We start from the raw sequence: 23,410 nt of genomic DNA, 5'->3' as shown, positions 1-23,410 counted from the left end.
ACTTGGTTTATTTTTATGGCATTGATAGCATTTTTAATCCTGGGCAGCTTAGTTAGCCCCTGTAATCAACCATAGCCTATCACTGAGTGGGCTTTGTGGGTTTGTTTCCATTTCAGCATTTCAGGTAATTGAGTTTTAGTTAGTTGGGAATCTCTAATTCAAGTTCTAATTCACCATTAGTGAAAGAGAAATATTATCTTTACATTAATAGTTAAAGACCATGTAGTTCCTTCCACCCCTTTGAGTAGAGGGGACTGGTGCACACAGCTGCTGAGTGGTATCTTTGTGGCCTCCCTGTCCTCGTACCACAGATGCCCCTCCTGTTAGACAGGGTTTGTAATTTGTGGCTAGGGAGAGCGCAGACTGGTGCTGGGAGTGGGCAGAGGTTGGGATGGTAATGGAATGGTAGCAATGTACCCATTAGAGACAGGCAATTATTTACCACAACATGACTTGGAATTCCCTGTGGCGGGGCAACAGACAACAGAGCCTGGCAGCACATTTCCTGCAATGGACTGGCAAAGCCATGAGAGAGTAGGGAGGCATAGTGCCTCTGCAGATACTTCTAAATCCATCTGTGATGGGTGGAACCCTAGTCAGATCACCTTGGGTCAGAGGGCAAATGGTGCTACTTGGCAGACACTCTTCAGGGAGACACTTCACAAGTCCCATCTCCTGGAGTCTGAGAATGCAATATACAAGTTACATAGACCCAAGTCCACTAAACCTAATGGACCATACTGTGCACTCGGACATAGATACTATTCCCATTGACTTATTTAATATTTGGTTCAGCTTCCCTCCTCTTCACTAATAAATACATTTATTAAAAATAAATAGAAATGTGTTACTATATGTGCTTTTGGGTCTATGAATTACTGAGGATTTGATACCCCTTCCAAAAAATTCCTGATTAAATTACAATAAATGTAGGCATATAAGCAACCACTTCAATTTTGTAATCGTAGTTACTGAAGTACTGTGAGCATGCATTATATACCAGGTGTATTTCTTTTCTTTTCCTGTTAAATTGATAGAAAGATCCATCTGATACATATTATTTTTGTAGGCTGGCATGTATGAAGCAGTTAATGAGGTTTACAAAGTCCTTATTCCTATTCATGAAGCTAACAGAGATGCCAAGAAACTGTCCACAATTCATGGTAAACTCCAAGAAGCATTCAGCAAAATTGTTCATCAGGTAATGATTTTAATCTCCAGCTGCAGTATGAACTGTGAAGATATTTGAAATGTTTTAGCGTTGTTTTCCACCAAAGCTAACTATCAAGGAGATAGCTATTTCAATCAGATTATACGAATAACGTCAAAATGATGGTCCACAGTAAATGCAAGGATCGCTGATGAGCATTGACTCTTGGGACCTTTATAATCATACAAGGATGTCAAGTCTGCACATGCAAGCTTTTCATGTAAATAACAAAAATGATGAGGCATTAATAAGAAATCTGTCAGTTGCATTGTGCTTACTAGTTATAAATGTATAATTTCAGGTGTTATTTTAAAATATGGTTGCATGCTAGGAAAAAAAAGGTTTGTTCCATTTAGCTTGCTAAATAACATTAAGAAATGCTTGGGTTTTATTTAGCTCTTCATAGGCTGCCTGAGCTATTTTGAATTTCACCAAAATCCTTTTTTCGTTAAACAAAAATGTAAAAGAAAATCAAAATATCCTTGTTTCCTTGCCTCTGAAATTAGATTTCATTCTGAAAACACCTGTTATTTAAAAAAAAATCCTTAAAATTGTATCCACCAGTATATCTAAAAGTCAGACAACATTATCCATGTCATTGAAAAAGCAAACACTTAGGAATGAGGTAGCTGGGCTGTGTTATTAGCAAAGCAGTAGTCTCGGCTAAATACATTGTGCAGTCTCCTGCTCTTTTCCGTGCAATACTAGCTACCTCATAGCTGATCCTGCTCCGACTGAAGGCAGTGATGTAAGATCAGGCAATAGGCTGCTAATCACTGAGCTCACTTCCGACTGGGCTTATTGTAAAAACTGTGGCCCCCGTGTAAACACATGGTTAACTTTAAGCTAAAAGTTAATCACGTGCTTAAAAGTTGTCCTGAATTGGGAAGATTTCCTGAACTGAGGCTTATACTCAGTCAGATTTGAAGGCGCTACATAGGAGACACTCAGCATCTTGCAGGGTCAGAGCAGCTATGTGGGACCCATCCTGTGAGTTGTTGAGCACTTCTTGGAAGATGCTGAGAGGCCTCAACTCCCACTGAGCTCAGTGGACCTCAGTTCAATGGGAGATGGAGGTGCTTGTTACCTTACAGGATTGGTCCATAGCACTTGTCCTTTCCTGTGCCTGAGCATAAGAACTCAGCAGCCAATTCTAAAACAAATACCAGTACAATGGTTTAGTATGCAGCCCTCACGTAGCCTAGGTATGTGTGACCGTTGGTTTACTTACACTTCTATAAAAGTATAAGCTGGGCCCAGCTCTTCAGTGGATGGATATCTGCATAGCTCCACTGACTGTCCTGATTTACACCCGCTGAGGATCTGGCCCTGCTCTCTCCACATAACTGGCTGTGCCAGAATTCCTGATATTAACCAGACACGATAAACAGAATACTAAAGGACAAAAAAGTGGTTGATCTCTCTCTAATCAATCGTGTAATGTTCTTCTCAGCCAAAGGAAACAGTAGGCCACTGTAGGTGCCTGGTAACTTATAATCAAAGAGACCATTTCGGATTAATAATACCTTACGTTAGTGGTCATGTTTTGGCCTTTGAAACATCTCTCTTTGTTTCTGTGACATGCCCTTTTTACTTTTTATTATACAGAGTACTGGCTGGGAGGTAGGTAATATTTTAGTTAGTAAAGAACACTAATTGATCAGATGACTCATGCCAACGCTTTGCCCACATGTGCTAGCTGTGGGTATTTCTGTTGCTGTCTGCTGTTTAAACTGAATTCATTAACCAAAGAAATATCAATAAAACGATTGTGGTAGTTGTAGGAAACTCTTTCTAAGAAGCTGTAGGTAGTGCATGGATGCCAGTGTGTTCCACTAATGAGGTTCTTTGGTGAATGAGCCACTATATCATCACTAGTTTGTTTTTATATTCTGTTTATAATTCTTCTCATCAGCATTGACACAGAATATCATCTCCTCATTCCATATTTTCACCCCACCCACAGGGGTCGATTTAAGTTCTTATGCTCAAAGGTGTCAAAAGCGAAACCTGTAATGGTTAAGCAGACATTCGTTCATACTAGAGCCACTTAATCTTGGTAATTAACAAATGCTGAATACCTTTTTTAATGCAGATTTTTGGGTGGGAATAAAATAGCTCAATTCTTTTAATGCCAGAGATTTTGTTCTGCTGCTTTAGTTTTAGCAGAGGCCCTATGCTTGCATTTCTACAATATCTACCACAAGAGACGCTCATTTGGATTAAAAATAAACGATGTCCACTAGATCTCTCACACAGACCAGTTCACTGGGATTTTGATGAATCAGTTCATAGGTCAGTTGCTTGTGTTTGCATTTTTGCTCTTATACATCGACTTTGAGGGTCTAAGAAGATTTTTTTAACGTTTTGTAAATACACTCCTAGGTTATTTTCCTCAGTTTTCAAAAGAGCTTTTCAAGCACTGATATTTGCTTCTGCTTTACTTTAAATCAAGCAACTCAATCTGGTCCACTCTTACTATCAAGATTGTTCAGTACTTTTAAGACTCCAATTCAGGAAAGCACGTAAGCACACACGTTTCTGAGTTGGAGCCTACATAAGAAGTCCTACATATTCTCTATTACACTTAGAGTTTTGGCCAGAGATGTATAAACTTTGTGTCTAATTCTGGCTTGTCAAGAATTAAAATTCAATAGTTTATTTGTAATTTCTGATGTAAAAGAACTTGCCTTGTAAATTGCTTGCTTTTTACTGTGACAAGTCCTAGCAGATGAGGTGACCAAGCAATCTAATGTTTGTATCATAGAATGTAAGTTATGTGTGCTCAGTAGCCAATAAGTAATGAAAGCCTGTGAGCATCTATTTTGATCAATCTTCATGATGCTAAATCGACCCCTGAAGTATCCCCTTGTCATTGGTTATGATTTTAACATCATTCAGTCTTGTTTTATTGCATGGTAAAACACACTCATGGTTTATGTTCTCGTCTACTGTGTGGACTTTCGTTGCCACCTTTTGCTGAGCTTTTTGCTTTGTAGCCTTCACATTTGTTGCATGTTTTTCTTTTTCCTTATTTTTTAAAATATTTTAATTGATGCTCACCTCTTTTTTTTTTTTTTTAATTTATTTATTTGCTGCCAATTGCTGCTTATTTGTTTTTTGGAATTTCCCTAATTAAAATACTTTCTGTTTTCTCCTCTGTCGCCCTGGTTGCTGACCCTACTCCCCACTTTTACTATTGTCTGTTGTGGTAAGTTCCTACTTTGTGGATTTTTTCTTTTTTTTTTTTATTCTGTGGAGACCTCAATAATTTCATTTTACCAAAGAGCAATGCCAACTAAAAGATCCAGAGAGAGCAGTATTGCCAACTCAAGTGTTCGTGAGTCAGATCTCAAAACATTCATGAGATATTGCTTAAAAATCATGAGTTTTTTAATAATTTTATTTACCTTCTGGTTTTTGAGCTGTTAGGATTCACCTTTTCATGCTTTTCACTGCAACCAGGTGGGTTTAAAAGCAAAGCCAATGGAGATTCTTACCGAATCACAAGACTCCAAGAGCTGGTGCTTTGGTGGTTTTAAGAAAACCACCAAACATTGAAAGACTTTAAGAGTTGGCAAGACTGTCGAAAGACTTTGTACATTGGATTAAAATCAGCAAGAAAATTTAAAACACCATAACAGAGAGATTTGGGGTTATCAACTCCCCCTCTAACGTGTATGAAGGAGTTATTTTTGCTCATACCTATTTTGGGCCAGTTCTGCCTGCGTTTATACTCAAGCTACCCTGTTGTCAATAGATGGCCCCCCACTGTGTCTAATTTCTCAGCCCTTTAATAAGGTCAATCTAGTTGGCAAAGCTTTTGGTGTGTATGCAAGAGATAACTTTAAATCTTTATTCCCAGCGATTTTGAAAGGTATTTACCATGCATAATAACAATCATGAACTCTTCATAAATCATGGTGGCTGTTATCTGCTCTGCCAGTTCTGTAATGGCTACTCAGTGTTCACCTTCATTCTCGTCTCCTCCCAAAGACCTATTATTTTTCTTGAAATAATAGGCGAGAAAATGCTTTGTTAATAATTTCTCCCTCATAACTGCATTTTTAGCTCTCTTCAGAAACAATGTAATATTTTTAAATGACTTGTTTTGTTTTCAGTTCTATGTTTACAGGGCCTTTGGAATTGATTTAATTTCTGTGGGAAAATCCTGGCAAAATTAGAGTCACTACATGCTCATAACACAAGACCATTATCATCTAGCCCAGTGGTTCTCAAACTTTATCAACCCGAGGACCCCCATTTTGATTTCAAATTTTTCACGGACCCCCTGTTGCCCTACTCAGCCCCAGACCGCTCCCCGCCCCACCTATTCCTGTCACCACTCCACCCCATCCCTCCTCTTCCCCACTTCTTTTGGCCCCTTCCCCCAAGTGCAGCCCGTTCCCCGTCCTTGCCAGCACCTCCTGCATGCCGCTGAACAGCTGTTCCCCGGCATGCAGGAGGCACTGAGAGAGAAGGGGAGGAGTTGAGGGAGGAAGGGAGAGGAGTTGATCAGTGGGGCCCGTGTACTCCCTAGAGTAGAGGGTCCGCAGACCCCAGTTTGAGAAATGTTGATCTAGCCCATTGCCAACAGACTAGCCGTGGAATTCAATTATTTGTTTCACTTTTGCTACCGAGGTACATTTGAGTAGCCCTAGACCAGGGATCAGCAACCTTTGACCCGCGACTCGCCAGGATAAGCGCCCTGGTGGGCCGGGCCAGTTTGTTTACCTGCTGCGACGGCAGATTCAGCCAGTCGCTCGCTGCTCCAGGCCAATGGGGGCAGTGGGAAGCAGCACGGGCCAAAAGTTGTGCTGTCCGCTGCTTCCCGCCACCTCCATTGGCCTGGAGCGGCGAACCGCGGCCAGTGGGAGTCGCAATCAGTCAAACCTGCGGACATGGCAGGTAAACAAACCGCCAAGGCAAGCCGCGTGCCAGAGGTTGCTGATCTCTGCCCTAGACTGATGTTGTCCTTCAGTCTTGCCCAGTCAACAAACACCTTTGGAGAGCCACCTTTCTCACACTAGACAGTGGAGTTCAAAGAACCACTACCTCCCATTTGTGTCCAGTTTCCTACTTTGTCCTAGGTGCCTGACTTGGGTTTTTTAATACCATTGGGCAAAGGCTACAATGATTTGAATTGATTAATCCCAAATTTGCATGTAACTGCCTCTGACTCCGCAATCAACCCTTGCCTGACTGGCTCACTTGGCTCCTAGTTATAGTAACTCGAGCAAACGCCATCTTAATACAAGCAAAAGCCCTTCGGTATTTCCCAGCCAAGCTGGAAACTGGACTTTTCCTAATTCCAGGAGGTTCACAGTTACTAAAAATATGTGAAGGATAAAAATAGCACTTATGCATTTGCCCATACAGAGGGGTGTGTGTGCACCCAGCTGTCTGGTTTGCACATGCAGATACTCACTTGTGGCTGCACCGGGGGTAATTAGTTGTTCATGAGTGCTCATAGTCAGCTGGCAGCCAAGCCAGCTCCCTGTCGCTGCACCCCCTACTGGATCTGAGCAGGGAAAGGGCATCCAGGTGGCGGCAGTGATGGTGGTAGGAAGTAGCAAGTGGCACTGAGGGGAAGGGGGTTCAATACTGGCCCCAGTTCTCCCCCAAACCTGGCAACCAACCAGACCATCTCTGGCAGATTCCCACTTCTACCCCAGCCAGCTGCTCTCAACTTTCCACAATGTCCCGCCCTCAAAAGTCACCCCACAAACATAGCTGTCCCCAGCTTCTACCTCAGGCTATTCAGCTACCCTTTCCCCTGGCCTTCCCACCAGCTGCTCTTAACTACCCCAAAGCTTCTCCCAGCCACCTCCACTTAGATAGCACCCACCTATTCCCCAGACATGTCAGCACCCCAGCAGTGCTTGGGGTAGAGGTGTATTGACCTTAAGCCAAAGTTTTATAATCATATACAAGGTATTTGCAAATATGCATGTTTAATAAGCTGATTTGCATATTTTCAAATAATTTGCATGTCATGTCATACACTGAACTGCACAAAGCTTGGCAGCTGTGCATTTCATTGATGAGAACAGGGACACAGGCATTAAGGCTGAAATTCAGTGGGATTTGGGCACCTAACTCTCTTATGAGCCTTTGAAAACCCAGATATACATTAAAATATTTCCTTTGTTTGTCAGTGATCTTGTGCCCACTTAGCAAGGCTGACCTCCCAACAATAAATGGAGATCACAAGTGGTTAAAGCTGAGAGAACAGCAGATGAAAGGAGGCTTTCAGGAGATGTTTCATTGTTTTTTATCAGGGAAACATGCTTTCTTATGGTGCTAAAGGGGGAAGAAGTTGGTGCTTTAGCATGTTGGGCAGCTCGGCTACAGGGTTCACGTACATGAATCCAGAGTTTGTACCATAAGCACTCCTACCATGTTATTTAACCCTTAAAGAAATCCTGCCCCAGCTTTCCAGGGGCTAAATGTTATTGAAACCCCTGCCTTTTAAGACATTTTAATGATGTAGCTTGTGCCTGAAGTGGGCGCTTATGGAAAGGAGAAAAACAGTATGTCCACATAGGCAGACCACCCCCACCAGAGGATCTTTTTAGCACAAACTAGTGTCTGAAAATGATTTTTTGCCTATGTAGGTAGGATCAATTTAGAACCAGCGCTAGGCATAAGCAGACTAAGCAATTGCTTAGGTCCCGAGCAGCTCAAGGGCCCCCCGTCTTAATTATCAATATGTGTTGGAGGGTGGGAGGGTTTTTCCTGCTTAGGCCCCACCAGCGGACTGGCACTGACACAGGCTCACTCCTTTCTGAAGCACACTGCTGAACTGTGGGACTGTCTTTGCTGGAACACAATCCCTCAGTGCAGCAGAGTGACTTGTGTAAACCAAAGGCCCTGGAGCCCAGGAATGAAAATCTCACAGTCTGCAGCAAGGTGCCGTGAAAGCTCCACCCACGCTCCTCAGTTCTGATGTGTAACATCCCTGCTGTTCAGGTCCTGAGTCTTTAACACGGATGCCCCTTGGGCTGGAATACACCATGTTGCAGGGCAGTTTTTTGATTTGGACTAATAGGGAGCTGCAACCCAGGACTCCAGAGGTGAAAGGCTAATGCGCTAACCAACGCTGCCAGCCATACTGACGTGGCAGGGATCGTACCTGCTGTTCATATCGCCTCGCTTGGTTCATTTTCAGGAGTCAGAGATTCAGCTTAAGTGACTGGGTTTCTGGCTTAAAATACTGTTCATTGTTACAAAAAGCCACTGTAAATGGACTTTATGATAGTGAAGGATGTTGGCATGTGTTGTGCTGGCTTCAGACTGGGGAGATGGATTTTGCCTTTGCCGTCACTGCCCTGTACATATGTATGTACCTGTACATGTGCACACACACAACCTGATCACGCTGGTTGTATGTGGGTTTAGTAAATTTACCCAATAAAGCCTCAATATTTTGCAATGGTGAACAGCCAACATTTTCTTTTCCTACTTGTGGATATTTGCATAGCAAGATAAATGTGCCTAGTGCTTAATAAAGTATCTATGACAATGTCCATGCCCCAAGAATTTACAATCTAAGAGCCTGATCCTGCAAGCACTTATTACTTGGCATAGTGCTTCATGCCATTGAAATCATTAGCCACCATTTCCCCCCCAAGATTAAGGCTTATTTGCTCCACTCCAACAACCCAAAGCAGCCCTAAAGCAGGAAAAGCTGGCCATCTGAGAATTCTCTCTATTTTAGGGAAATCCTTGGTTGGTGTCGGCATGGTCTAGGGAATAAGGGTATGGCCAGGATACCCCTAGATCCCTCTGAACCCTTACTGTGACCCAGGAGGCTGTTGGGACTTACACACAATAGAGCAGCCTGAAGGCTGCTCCAACTTGTGCCAGGGACGCTACAGCCCCAAGATCAGGAGATCACAGAGGTGGCTCAAAGCCGTTTTTGTCTCCTTTCCTATTGAGACAGCCTCTCGGAGGGAATAGCATGCAGGCGGTTGAGCCTTGGATTTTGAAAAATCTGTGGGTTTTGATTTTTTCCTGTTGTGAGGTGGGTGCATAGAAATGCATCCTGGAAGGACTTTCACATTTTATTTTAAGCAACCATTGCTTTGGTTGTAGTATATATTTTTTTACATAATATATCACACTGGTGAAGCCAATATCCCTTTTTATCAGGCCCAAACCCCTTCATTCTGACACTGAACCCAGCTAGTTTTAGAAATGAATTTGTGGGGAACTGAGCACAGTTGGAGCTAAGGGCACTGTGCACCTTATCGGAAGTGCTCAGCATCTCAGACGATCAGAACCATAGGGACCAATCCTGCACAGAACTGAGCACTTCTTGGAAGGTGGGAAGTGCCTGCCACTCCCACTGAGTTCAGTTTGTTATACTGGGTGCCCAGTGACTTTCAGGAGGTGCTCATTAGAATTGCCATCGATGGAGACTTGTAAGAACTTTTTAAAATGTATTTGGAATATTGCTTTGTACCATTAAGGCTAAAGGATGCAGGGCTTGCCTCTCAACATGCCTAGGCCCAAATAGAAGAGATACATGACCCAATCCTACCAGTGCAAATCCATAGCAAAAATCTCCCTTATTTCCATGAGAGCAGGATCAGGCCTGTAACATGGGACAAAGACCCAAAAAGGAAGGCAGCATTGTCTAGTGGATAGGGAAGAGCACTAGGAATTAGGAGACCTGAAGTGTGTTCCTCACTCGCTGTGGGTGTGATCTTGTGCTCACCAGACAATGACAAAATTCCCATTGACATGTATGTAATACAGGATCAGGCTCCGCGTAACATTGGGAGAGACACTGAATAGCTCTGTGTTTCAGTTCCCCAGCTGCATAATGGAACTAATAATTCTATGTAAAGTGCTTTGAGATCCTGTGGTGAAAGGTGCTGTGTACATGCGAGCATTGCTATTCAAATGATGGAAAGAGAAAAACAGATAGCACAGTGAGCTGGAAATGAGGAGGCATTTTCTTTAGCTTAGATAACATTGTCCATTGCCTGGGTTTCATGGACCAGTCTGATAAGTTAGAGTAAAGGACACCAAGACTGAGTGGGATAGGAGGAGGTATGGGTCTGAAATAAGGGGTAGCTGAGAGATACGGAGGAAGTCCTGGTTGATAGTCCCCAAATGTAGCATCCAGTACTTTGATTAAAATACCTTAATCCATTAGAGCACTGACCCAGCAGTGCATTTAAGCACGTGTGAAGCCAGGCCCAGTGTGATTCCTCAATGGCTTAAAGTTACACCCTGTCCTTTGCTGAAGTGGGGCCTCAATGTTTTTCTCTAGTAACTTCCCTGTAACAAGGCCAGCATGTGACCCATCAAAAACAAACCAGAGGCTTTTTTTTCAGCCCTGGGCACCTCAAGCATCTGCTGTGCCATCTTCCAGCTCTTCATTTCTACTCTGTTCTGGTAATCTAGGGGAGTATGGAAAACTCCTGTTCTTGTGGCCATGGGGAACCTGGAAATAGACAAAGCTCCTGCTCTCAGGGAGCTCTCTGCTGTACACCAGATGCAGAGAGCTAGGTATGCAGGCAGGCAGGCAGGCATGCCCTGTCCAGGGGAAAGGCACCTCTGCTGCACAAGGAACCAATAAAACCACTTCGTGCTATGAGCGTAGGGACCTGAGAATTCCAGGTGCTGCAGCTCCTTGCACTGAAGGGCTCATCAACCACAACTCCCAAGGGCGTTCAGTTAGGCTGGTGGGGGGTGATGCTTTGCGAATGGCATTTCCACCCCTTCTAATTTGCCTGCTTTTTGTTCTCTCCACCCACCAAGGCAGAGGGGATAATGTGGCTCTCAAACAATTATGTATTTTCATTACAAAGAAATATAGTCATTGAAATGAAGAAAATGGACCCAAACTACAATTTTATTACAATATTTAAAAGCAGTCAGGAGAACTCTCAGAAGATATCTGAATGCTTTCCTCTGACTGGTCATTTTTCATGGATCAGATTCTTTTTATCTTATCAGTTTTGTATCCTTCCTGCCGTCCAGACTATTTTCATCATCACCACAAAAGATCAACTTACTGCAGAAATTGTTCTGCACCTAACCTAAAAAGTAGTCAAATATCACCAAAAATGCCTTGCGGCATTACCCCACCGCAAAATAGTGAATACAAATCCCACGCTCTGGGCTAGACATGTAGAGGTGCCATTTGACACCCAAGCACTAAGATTAAGAGAGAGAATGCATTCTGTTCTGCCACACACTTTCCCATGAGAGTAAAGGTGAACATCTTCTAAAAAGCATGTCTAGTTTCTGCATGCAACGTGATGAGTTGTTTCGATCCTTAACAAAATCAGAGGTGTGATTTTTTTTTTTAAATATGTTTCTTCCGATCTTTCAGTCTCACTTTTTTAAAATGTGACTTTTCTGACAAAAACCTGTGTGTTTCACTTAATTGTCATGGGTATTCCATTCTGTGGGCCAGATTCATCACTGGCTTAAATGGGAGCAAGGGCCTAGAAGCCAATGGAATTGCATCTGCTTCCACTCGGAGTAACTTTGGCCCTGTAGTTTACCCTAGGAGAATTAAAGTGCTTCTGTCAATGCAATGTTTAAAAAATAAATAAAACACCTTTTAAATTTTGGATTATTTTTAAATCACAGTATAAGCGAATCTTGACATAGGCCCTTGTGCATGAACAGATGGCTCTGACTTGGGGCCGCTTAGACTTTAATGGGGCTGGATAGACATGTAGCAGTCTGTTTGCTTGTTCACTACAGATTGCAGGATAAGGGCTGTAGCTTGATTTCCCTTAAACCTAGGGCCAGCTAATCAGCTGATGTATGTCTACACAGTTTCAGTGAGTTCAGTGGAGCTCAGGATCTTGCAGTGAGTTCTGCCTCAGGGATGGCTGCACTCCTAAATCAATAGGGATCCTCCCAGGAGGGAACTCATTGCAGGATCAGGCTATTAATTATCTCCAATAACTTTGATTTGATACTAGTTTTGAGTTTATCTTCAGTGTTATGTTTGCTGTAACTTGAATTTCAGTGTTGATTAGCCCAGGTACCTCTATCCCCTCAACCCACCCACCTCCCAAAGCAAATGGCAGTTCAAAGTCAGGAGCAAATTTTTTGCAAACACTCAGGTTTACAACATATGTGAACAAGTCTTTATACTGAAGTGCCTTTTGTCTCTCCAAACGTAGGATGGAAAGCGGATGTTTGGTACATACTTCCGGGTTGGTTTTTACGGGACTAAATTTGGAGACTTGGATGAACAAGAATTTGTGTACAAGGAGCCTGCGATAACAAAGCTAGCCGAAATTTCCCATAGACTAGAGGTGAGATTGTTGTGACAGACCTGAAATTCCCTCTGTAAATTGCAGTTGAGCTGTTCAAGCCTTAAAAGCTGGATTGTTATCATGAAACGTAGGTAGTAGCTGAAACAACAATCACTAGGCAAAGGCTATGGGGGAGATTTTGTGCTGTGCTGCTTGGAGCCTGATTCTAGGCTGCTCTAGGGACCAGAACAGCCTCCTGCATAACATAAGCTGCTCTAAGTTACCCCAGCTCTCCCAGAGTGTTGCTCAGTGACTCAGCTGCTAAGAACGGTTCTAGCATGCAGTGCCCCCATCACATCTCCCTCCCACCACTGACCCCACTCTCTACTCAGAGGGACCTGCATGGCCTCCCTGTGTTTCCCCTCAGAAACAATAATTTGACTTACTCAGTCCTGTAGCTAGAGGCCAAGACTTGATACATCACTTCCGTGTTCTTGGTGTTTTATGCTGTGTATTCATCCTTGTCAGTGCAGCTGGCTCTCGCTAATACAGTTATTACAGTCACTCCTCTCGATCCTTCTCAAATTTGTTCTTTTTCTGCATTAACATTTCCCCCTTTCTCTTAATATTTCATTCCGGGATCTCACTGCGCAGCCCTTCTGTTTCATTGCTCCACCAAAACCAGGTGGTGTTTATCTTTTTCCCCTTAGTGAGACTGCATGAAGGAGATATTACTTTGGCTTGTTAGGATTTCTTCTGTATCCTCAGACAATGCTTTTGGAGATTGAATCAGAGCAGTTTGTAGACAAATGTAAAGAGATGAGCCTCCCTTTTCCCTTCCCTACCTCCCTCCCAAAAGTCAGGCCCCTAAAAAATCAGGCCCCTTTTAGGTGTTTCAGGTTGGGTGCCCAAAAAAATGAGGCACCTAAAATCACTGGAAAATATAGCCTGTAAAGTTTGTTTCACTTATTGGTATACCTTCTGTGATCAAATGGAGGCAAGTATAGGGCCAGATTCTGATCTCAGTTACCCTGCTGATGTAACTCAATTGAAATTAATGGAGCTGCTCCAAATTTAAAATTGTGTAACTGAGGTTAGAATCTGGATATTCAAATTCCCCAACCCCATATCTAATTCATTCAAACCAGCAAATTCCAATCCTATTGCAACATCTGCTTTTCAAAAAGATCCTGTGTTATGCCCAATGTTCAGCCTTGTGACAGATTCACAAGGAGGCCAGATGACTTGTCAGCATATGAGATTGGAAGGATTTAGAGCCATCCTGGCTTCTAATTTTTGTGCTGTAATCCCTAGAACTGAACTGATTAATTCTCCAAGTTCAGCAGATTAAATTCAGCCCGGGCATAGCTTGAATTGAAGGCAATTGGAGTTGCGCCTGTGCTGAATTTGGCCTGATCTCTCCAATCCTCTTGCGATGGTTACAGAAATAGGTGTTGTCTTTCAATGCAGTGTTCTCCATTTCAGGGATTTTACGGCGAGCGATTTGGTGAAGATGTGGTTGAAGTGATTAAGGACTCTAATCCTGTAGACAAATGCAAACTAGATCCTAACAAGGTAAGAATGCAAAGTACAACTGTCAAGTCTAAGCCATTTCTAAGTACTTAAAGCACAAAGGGAAAAATCCTGGGCTGGATACTGCCTCTTCTGCAATGAAATTCCTTGGAGAGGGCTGACAGGTGGCAAACCCATGAGGATCCCTATGTGGAGATTCCACCCACACCACTGTTCCCACAGAAGAATGCAGAATAGACTGCAGGACATGCTCCTTGGCCCTGTGGATCCTGGGGAGATCAGTGGGAAGCCAGAGCCTTCTGAAATCCCCACTGCAAAGAGAACTCAGTGAAAAAGATAATACAGCTTCATGCTGCATTATCTGTTCCTCATCATCTCTGCTGTATGCAGGGAATGGTGTAATTTTCATTGCCCCATCTTCGAGCATCTGCCTTGCCCTCTCCTTCCTCCAGGGTCCTGGACCAGCAGAGAGGTGCCATAGGGAAGTGGGGAATAGTGCTGCAGATGAGCACAGACAAGAAGGAGACCCACACATTTTAGGGGGGAGCTGCTTTTCCCCCTCCCCACAAGCTGCTGAGCATGCCCAGTTCTCACAGAAGCCAAGGGGAGCTTTGTTTGAGTAAGGACAGAGTAAAAAGTGAGTTAGGGCTACTGGAGGTACACCAAAAGGAAGAGAGTGAAAAATAGTCCTGTTTCTTAAAGTTGAGGCTGGTTATTGTGTAGCTAAATGGAAGGAAGCAGAATTTATCTCCTTGCACTGTGGCTTCCCTCTGCATTGTGTTTTGTTATCTGAAAACTTGTTTTCCGTATTCCAGGCCTACATTCAAATAACCTATGTGGAGCCCTACTTTGACACATACGAGATGAAGGACAGGATAACCTATTTTGACAAAAACTACAACCTGCGGCGTTTCATGTACTGCACGCCCTTCACCCTGGACGGACGTGCTCATGGGGAACTGCATGAACAGTTCAAGCGGAAGACAATCTTGACGACCTCCCATGCTTTTCCTTACATTAAAACCAGAATAAATGTCAGTCACAAAGAAGAGGTGAGACCTGTGCATTGGGTATATTATGAATCCCGAACAGTATCGCATGGCGGGGGAGGGCGGGTGCCTTGTAGTGCCACAACAAAAAGTCTAATAAGCTGGGATGGGCAATGTTAGTTATTTGCTTTATTAAAACATTACAAAGAGGTTCTTACTGGAACAATTTGCAGGGGATAAAGAATGAAACTTTAGCCCATTGGATGTCAAATTCACTCATTCCAACTAGCGGTTTATCTGTTATGGGCATTTGCGTGCTCTAGAAAGCACTGCTGCATGTATTGAATCAAATAAAGAAGAAGAGACTGTCCTTCAAAACCAGAGGCTTTGTGGTGCCATCCCAGACAACAAAGCCAGTTCCTACAAGTTTAACAGTTGTGGTTACATCATTCTGCTGAGGAGGCCAGACTCAGCTGTGTCTGTTCCTTGTGAGTATTTCAGTACCGGACCTTAGTCTATCTGAGGCCATGTCTATACACAAACTTAAACCAGTGGAAACTCCTAGGTGAAAGATTCTTTATTTTAGTTTATTTTGCTTTAACTTAAACCTGTTTCTAATCAATTTAAACTAAACCAAAATATGTGTGTCCACATAGCCTTTTGAACAGGTTTAAAATCACCCTGAAGTTGAATTTGTACACATCTGTGTATGTAGACAAGCTCTGAGTCTGCCATGTAGTAGCATGAGTTATATCTCTGCCATTTTGCTCGAGGAACATGTGCTCTTCCTCTGCAATTACACTGGGTCCCTCCCTCACTTACTTCAGAAGCCTGCCACTAACAAAAAGAATTGTCCCCAACATAATTTAAGCCAAGATTTTCCACTATAGGAACCCACAGCCAGGGTCCTAAATGCATATTTAGGTACCTGAATCAGGCTGTAATCCTGCAACTTCTTGCGTGTGGGTTGATTGAACACAATGGAGTGCAATGGGCACAAGGGACCTAATTTTTAAAAGCTCTATGCACCCAACTGCAGAAGCACTTCTGAATATCCGGTCACTTATTTAGGACTCTAAATAAAGGCTCAGAGGTGGGATCTGCAATAGCGCCAACGTGACTTCAGAACACCAGTTTTATTAACTTCTAATGGGATTTAGGCTCCCAAGTCACATAGGTACTTTTTGAGAATCCCACCCTGGGAGCCTAGTTTTAGGTGCCTTTTTTTGAAAATCTTGGCCATAATTAAAAAAAAAAAAATACAGTCCACATATTTCTGGCTAATGTTTGCCTCTATAGATAATTTTGACACCCATTGAAGTTGCCATAGAGGATATGCAGAAAAAAACACAAGAATTAGCTTTTGCAACTCATCAAGATCCAGCAGACCCAAAGATGCTCCAAATGGTGCTGCAAGGTTCAGTAGGTACAACAGTAAATCAGGTGAGAATCATTTTATTGTGCTTTAAACACGCTCAGATATTGCATATCACTCAGTTGGATGTTCAAGCTTGGTGGAGGCTTAAAGTTGTGTCAGTGAAAACTGCTTTTGTCTGGATTTTTTTCATTTAATTTTAAGAATGTGCAAAGTCACTTTAGAAACATACTTCACAGCTAATAGCACAATTAAAGTACCAACAAAAGAGAATCAGCATTGTGATCCCGGCAAATTGCCATTGTAACCCTTTGTGTTGCAAAGACTGGACAGCTTTGGCAGTAGGGATAGTCTAACAAGGGAGAAGTGAAAATCCAGAGAGGTTATCAAGAGGTTTTACTCTCTCTATTGTTGAGGGAACACAGCGGTAAAGTACCTCAGCAACAGAAAGTCAACTATGAGTGGAAAATAGTTGCAGCGCCCTGAATTAAAACCAAGTATACCATAGAATGGGGGAATTTCTAATATAATTGCTGCCAGAGAAATTTTTCTCCTGTCCAAATGCTCTAGGTCAATGTTTCCCAAACGTGGGATGCCGCTTGTGTAGGGAAGGCCCCTGGTGGACCGGGCCGGTTTGTTTACCTGCTGCGCCTGCAGATCTGGCTCATCGTGGCTTCCACTGGTCGCGGTTTGCTGCTCCAGGCCAATGGGAGGTGCTGGAAGTGGCGCAGGCCGAGGGACATTCTGGCCACTGCTTCCCACAGCCCCCATTGGCCTGGAGCAGCGAACCGCGGCCAGTGGGAGCCATGATCAGCCAGACCTGTGGGTGCGGCAGGTAAACAAACCGGCCAGGTCTGCCAGGGGCTTTCCCTACACAAGCAGCGACCCAAGTTTGGGAAACACTGCTCTAGGTGATAGCAAATATAATTGAATGATGCTGCTGGAACCCCAGCTTTTTGTATGTTTCTGTGAGGTGGTAAATAATAGTTTACAGTACCTCACTCTAAATGATGGATTTGATGAATGTCCTTTCTTCTGCAGTAAGATTACAGCCCAGACCACAGATGCAAGATTGATTTTCTGTTGATTCTTGACTAGTTACTATCAGCAATTTTATGATTTGAGTGCCAATCGTTGAAAGTGTGGTTCTGATCAATACCGTGACTAAGTGAAACTGGCCCATCTTAGTCAGCTGACCTGCTGCTTGTTGGTATCCAGAATCATATCTGCTTGCTTTTTTGATAAAAATAAGTATTTCTACTTCTCACTCTGGTTAGCCCTGCAGAGCTACCAAAGCTAAGCGTGAGTGAGCTGGATTGTATTTTGGTTTCTGCAATATCAATGGAATTGAAAGTAATACAAGTGCACAGGTAAAAGATGAGGGACGATTTTTGCCTGCAGAATCTTTACTACTGCAACCAAGCCAGAAAAATTATAACTTGAATTTCAGACCCTACGTTCATTTTGCAGGGCTGGCAGACAACTACTATACTGGTTCAGTTTTCAGTGTTAAATATCTGTTTACTTGACAACTGAGCACATTTGATTTAGAAGCCATTGAAAAAGAATAAATGTGGAATCTCATGTATTTTACAGTCACTTTCCAAAAGCAGACCCACGCTTTAAAGATTATCTTGAGAATAACAGACATTTTCACTTGTCACAATAGTTGGTGATTTACTCTGGACTTAGAAGACACAATTCACCAAGAAATACCCTCTTAAGGGAATGTTGCATTTTATGAAAGTTTCTATATGTAAGAAATTTCTCCAATGGATATGACAGGAGTGCAGAGACACTTACTATTTTCTCTTCTACTCCTAAAGGGACCATTAGAAGTTGCACAGGTTTTCTTGTCTGAAATACCCAATGATCCAAAGCTCTTCAGACATCATAACAAACTACGGCTCTGTTTCAAAGACTTCACAAAAAGGTAGAGTATTGGCTTCAAACTCCTTCCAAGAACATTTATTTTCAGTGCATTAAACAGAAATTCAGATAGCAGTATAAGGGGGTGTCCAGTGCCTGGTAAAAGAATACACCTGTAATGTAGGAAAAGATACAGTAATCACCATTTGCTCTCTTCGAGGAACAAGTCTGTTTAAAAAATATGTTTTCTGTTTCCTTGGTGCCATCTGTCTCTGAGAACTACTGTCAAGTGGCCCAAGTCATTAGGTATGGGTGTGATGTGAAATGAATTGCTGGTCTCAGCAGAGTTCCTTATGGACAGGTGTCCTCATCTCAAAAACCTCGTTATCATAATTGGCACTAATGAATATCTTTATTGATAGTGTCAACAGAAAAGGCAAACTTAATTTGGCAGGGAGACTGAATTAACCTCTCCAGGTGGGTTTGAAGCATGTTCTGTGAGGACATGTGTGCTGCTGCTCTATTTTTCCTTCCTTGTTGGTAAAGAGAATTGCAGTCTCAGTCCGGTACTATATCTCATGAGCATTTAAACAATTGGTGAAAATAACTGAAACTACTATATTGCCTTCCTCTTCTGAGCTAGTAGGTCCAGAAGCAGCCTGGTTATTATTATGAAATAAAGTGGCATTGATATTATCAATTCATTTTTAGACACGTTGTTTAATTTACATCGTTCAAAATACTAGAGTTCACAGTGAACGTTTAATAGTCTGCTGCTTGATAATCTTTTCCTAGGGCTGGCAGTGAAAACATCCATCTTTAAACCCCCTTGGGCTGAAAATGGCTGTGGAGTTAAGCTTTCCATTCCTCCTCACAGAGGAGAAATGTTATAGGAGAACAAATTAAACTAAAAAATGGATCACAACTCTATGAATAAAATGGAAATTGGAAATATGACTCACTATCCTCTCCCCAAGGAAACCATCCAAATAAGCTGAGTCCTTATTATTACCCAGAAGACAAGATGGAGGATATTAAGTGTCAAGCCAGGAGAACTGTATTAAATGCTCTCATACTAATAAGTTAACAGGCATCCCCTGTTGTCTGCCAGAGTTTTACAAAATTTTATTTTCTAGGTGTGAAGATGCATTACGCAAAAACAAAAGCCTGATAGGTCCAGACCAAAAGGAATATCAGCGGGAGCTTGAAAGGAACTATCACCGGCTCAAGGAAGCACTCCAGCCCTTGATAAATAGAAAGATCCCGCAGTTATACAAGGCAGTTTTGCCTGTCGCTTGCCACAGGTGAATGTTAATTTTACTCTATTTCAGCCTAACTCGGGTAATGTTGAAAAACAAAAACTCAGTTGGAATGATATGGCATAAAGAGAACATAGGAGTGGGAACAGGAGACTCTTCCGGGAGTGTTTAAACCCACTTTCCTTACCCTAGATCTTTTAAGAGGAAATGCAAGTGGATCCATCCCCTTCCCCATGTCTCTTGCACTGCAGGATGCATTGTTTGGCCAGTTTGCCTTTGCAGATTTTTCTGGTATGGCCCCCTTTTCCTCATTCCATTAGGATGCGCCTTCCTCATAACAGGTTCAAGAACACTTCTCCTCCAAGTCCAGTCAGTTCTGTACCTAAAATTGCGGGGAGTGAAGCCCAATGATCTCTTGAGGGGTAGCTAAAGAACCCCTGGGGTGAGTATTCTAGCGGATGCACAGTATGGATTGCAGAGCTTCACGTTAAAAAGCCAGTGAATGTTGTCCATGTTGGGAGACCTTTCTGAAGCAGACTAACCATTTCCATTCCCCTGCAATGGGTTTTAACATAAAATCATTAATTATTTTATCAACGAGGTCAGGAGCCGTTTATGCTGTTAGTGTTATGATACCAGTGTTATAAGAGCTGATTTTAACAAGTGCACGTATCATGATTGAGCCAGTGGAATTTGCATGCTGTTTCTGCAGTGGATTTAGGGTTAAAAGCACCCACCCAAACCTACTACAACCCCTTACAAATGATGGGCCTTAATCTACAATCCTGAAAACAGGATAGTGGTTAAGTGTCTCCTGTTACACATTGCTTGCTTACTGAAGAAGTGGCAGGCTTGGCAATTCCTGAAATTAGCCTTCTCTTTATCCCTAATTTCCATTCGTATATCTTTTACTAGTGACATTGTCATTCATGCAATGATCCTGTAACAAGTTAGGGTGAAATAGCACAAACCTGTGCTAAGAACTGATACTTAATATGTCCTAATGTCCAACTGGTCTGTTTTTTAAATATATATCACTGAAGCATAGGAGAAGAAGCCTAACCTATTAAATGCAAGTAGCAAGCAAGCTATAGTTCCTTTCATTGTATGAACATTATTACTGTTTTATTTGTGTGTGGTCTTCAAAACAACTCTTGCTACATGCAACTGCTTCAGATGAATATAGCCCTCATCCTAAAGTTTCCTGTTTGGGTAGCCGTTCTTCAGCAATGGAGAGCAACAGGAAAAACAAACAGAGAAGAACTCTGTCCAACTAGAATTCAGCAAAAAATCCACAGTGAATAACTGACAGATTTAGTGTATTTTTCTACTAATTGATGGCAATTTCCTCCAGTTTCATCAATTTTCAAATTTTTTTTTGTTCTCAACTCTGCGGATGGCTCATGAACTATTCCCTGAGTATTTTTTATCTGAGCTATTTTTAGTTTGTTGTTGGTTGATTAGGTAAGTTGCATATTTTGGTTTCTGTTCTGTTCCCTGGCTGGATGATCTCATGAGACCTTCTGCCACAACTACTCATGCATATGAATTTCAGATTTGGTTTCTCACATGAAGTTTAGAAATGTTTTGTGAGTGAAATTTCCCATAGGACTTAAGAGGTGCCCAGGCCTTGTGCTGTCCCTCTGAATTTCATCATCTGTGAATATTCATGTCAATAAAACACAATCACTCCAATGTTCTCAAAATGCAAACCCAAATTAGCAAACGAATTGTAAAAATTCAAGTCAATTTTTGCAGTGAGCAAACATAGAAATCATGTACAGAAAAGCACTGTTCATCTTAATGGAGAACATGGACTTCTTAATTCACAATGGAAAATATAAGCTTATTGTCTTGTTTTTCTCTCCCCCCCCCCCCCCCAGAGACTCCTTCAGCAGAATGAGCCTTCGCAAAATGGACATCTAAACAAGTTTTTAAAAATGCACTTAATATTAAGGTATTGAAAAGAGCAAGCCATGTTATCAACGTTGGGAATCAAAGAAGTTTTATTGAGAAATAAAACTTGGACTTCATCCTGGACACCATACATATACACGTTTGACTTACTTACATTTAAGTGTTAAGTGGCCAAAAAATTTTCTGAATTGTCAAATGTAGACTTATTGATGTTTTAAAAAAAATCATGGCAGTGGTATGCAAAGTACTGGCGATATACTGTAAACTTACGTGTTTTTAAGGCATTTTTATGACTCAAAGGTACACTAAATGCATTTACCATTATTTATAGCATTACCTAATGTTAAATTTATTTCCTTTTTAGTTCATATATTTAATTTATATTAGGAGCATTGCAGATGCATTTTTGAACAGTTTTTAATGTAGTGCTGGTTATTTCAATGGTACTATTAAATATGTGAATGTTTACATTTTAAATCACTATGTGTTGGACTTCAGAGCTCATCACCCTTGAGGACAAAGCTAGAAAGAAAGGTAAGTCTTAAGACGACACTTCTAAAATGAGTGCAGTGACCATATCATTTCTAACTTGGTTTTGTATCTTTGATGGGGACTGCGGCAAGGAAAAATGACTTTACATATCCTCCTAAGATAATAACTTTTGTTGTACATAGGAATGTGCTACCACTTACGCTAACCTTTTCTTCTGAATTGATAAAGTAGATGTATCGCTACAGTCTTGTTTACACTGTAATTTCTACTAAACCAGGAAACCCAGTTACAGCACAGTAGTCCCCTCGTGTATATAGTTGAGTCTTGCAGGTTTGCAGTAAAACTGCTTTTTATTGTCATCTTTTTATTATAATTTTCTATAAAAACACATCTTGGAAGAAAATGACATCAACATTTAAATAAGTTAAAATAAAATATACATACATAATTGCCACTGGTGCTTAGTAGAAATTACAGTTTACGTTTTATTACATACAAGAAAACTACATTTTAAAGAAAGTTCTTTAAGTTGCTAAGTCAAGCACCCGAAAGTTAGGAAACCCCAGATTTATGGTTGCCTTGCAACCTTAATTCTGACTCTTTACATTTCCAACCTATGCACTGAGAAAGAGGGGTCCTCTAAAAATAATGGTATGTGATAGTGTAACTAAATCACTGCATATGCTCAAGGGGGCACATTAAGGTTGCTTGTGCAACTATAAATCCTGTCTCCTAATTTTTGACTGCTGGATTTTGAAATCTAAACACCTTTCTTTTAACATAGTTTTATTGTATGTACTTTGCAATACTTTTTTTTTTTCCTTAAGGTAAAAATTGAACAGCATTTCTCTTCTCTTTAAAAGATTACTTTGGTAGCCAAAATTTTTCTGAAGAACACAAGTTATACAGAAGTAATGACTTTTTAACAGTTTATATCTCAGCTAGATCTGAATGGAATTTTGTGGCCAAAGAAAATGCATTTCTGTAGCCTAGGGGGTTTTCTCCAAGCCAATTTCAGAGGCCTGCAGCAAAAAATGGAAGTTCGAGAACTTTTGTAGCAGAAAGGTTGCAAGAACCTTTTATAATGGAAGATATTAGGCCACTTAAATTGAAAGGTCACTGTAGCTCCCCCACATTGAAGGGATATTTAAGAATCAAGAAGGAAAGGTTAATAGCCCCAAAATAATTAACTCATTATGTACAATGTTCTGTTATACTTTCACATCTGAAGGGATGATGTCCATTCTTAAACCTTAAACCCACTGTAATCAGTGGAAAGACTCCCATTGATTACAACGGGTGTAAGACCAGGACCCCAAGTCAATGTAAATCTGGAGAGCTTATCCCAGATTCAAATAGTTTTTATATTTAGATGATTAGATGATTTTATATTTAGATGATTAATCTAAAAATTGTGATGGAGAGTTACCTTATGTATCATTTTGTAAAGTTAAATAGTAATTCTGACCTATTTGTTTTCAGTTGCAGAGAAACAATAGTCTGAGTAATTTAAGACTGAATTTGTTCAACTT

At 41.5% G+C, this 23,410-nt stretch overlaps 1 protein-coding gene across 8 annotated transcripts in view; it reads left to right on the top strand.

The window, feature by feature from the left end:
* The window catches only part of DOCK7 (dedicator of cytokinesis 7), a 177,473-nt gene extending 155,351 nt beyond the window's left edge, over nucleotides 1–22,122 (top strand). For 3 of the 8 annotated variants that reach the window (XM_075067656.1, XM_075067654.1, XM_032795503.2), the window contains 9 exons: nucleotides 1,070–1,201; nucleotides 2,819–2,833; nucleotides 12,379–12,504; nucleotides 13,930–14,019; nucleotides 14,793–15,029; nucleotides 16,266–16,409; nucleotides 18,168–18,274; nucleotides 19,347–19,514; nucleotides 21,353–22,122. In XM_075067656.1, the coding sequence (XP_074923757.1) occupies nucleotides 1,070–1,201; nucleotides 2,819–2,833; nucleotides 12,379–12,504; nucleotides 13,930–14,019; nucleotides 14,793–15,029; nucleotides 16,266–16,409; nucleotides 18,168–18,274; nucleotides 19,347–19,514; nucleotides 21,353–21,395 (1,062 nt within the window). In that variant the 3' untranslated portion in view covers nucleotides 21,396–22,122. Of the gene's footprint in view, nucleotides 1–1,069; nucleotides 1,202–2,818; nucleotides 2,834–12,369; nucleotides 12,505–13,929; nucleotides 14,020–14,792; nucleotides 15,030–16,265; nucleotides 16,410–18,167; nucleotides 18,275–19,346; nucleotides 19,515–21,352 lie in introns of all 8 variants that reach the window. The other 5 variants (XM_075067657.1, XM_075067655.1, XM_032795504.2 and 2 more) reach the window with 2 other exon arrangements.
* Nucleotides 22,123–23,410: the final 1,288 nt, after the last annotated feature.

Source organism: Chelonoidis abingdonii, chromosome 7 (assembly GCF_003597395.2).
Source record: "Chelonoidis abingdonii isolate Lonesome George chromosome 7, CheloAbing_2.0, whole genome shotgun sequence".
Lineage (NCBI taxonomy): Eukaryota > Metazoa > Chordata > Testudines > Testudinidae > Chelonoidis > Chelonoidis abingdonii.
The sequence above is the reverse complement of the archived record's forward strand: the minus strand, read 5'-3'. Positions and strand labels throughout refer to the sequence as shown.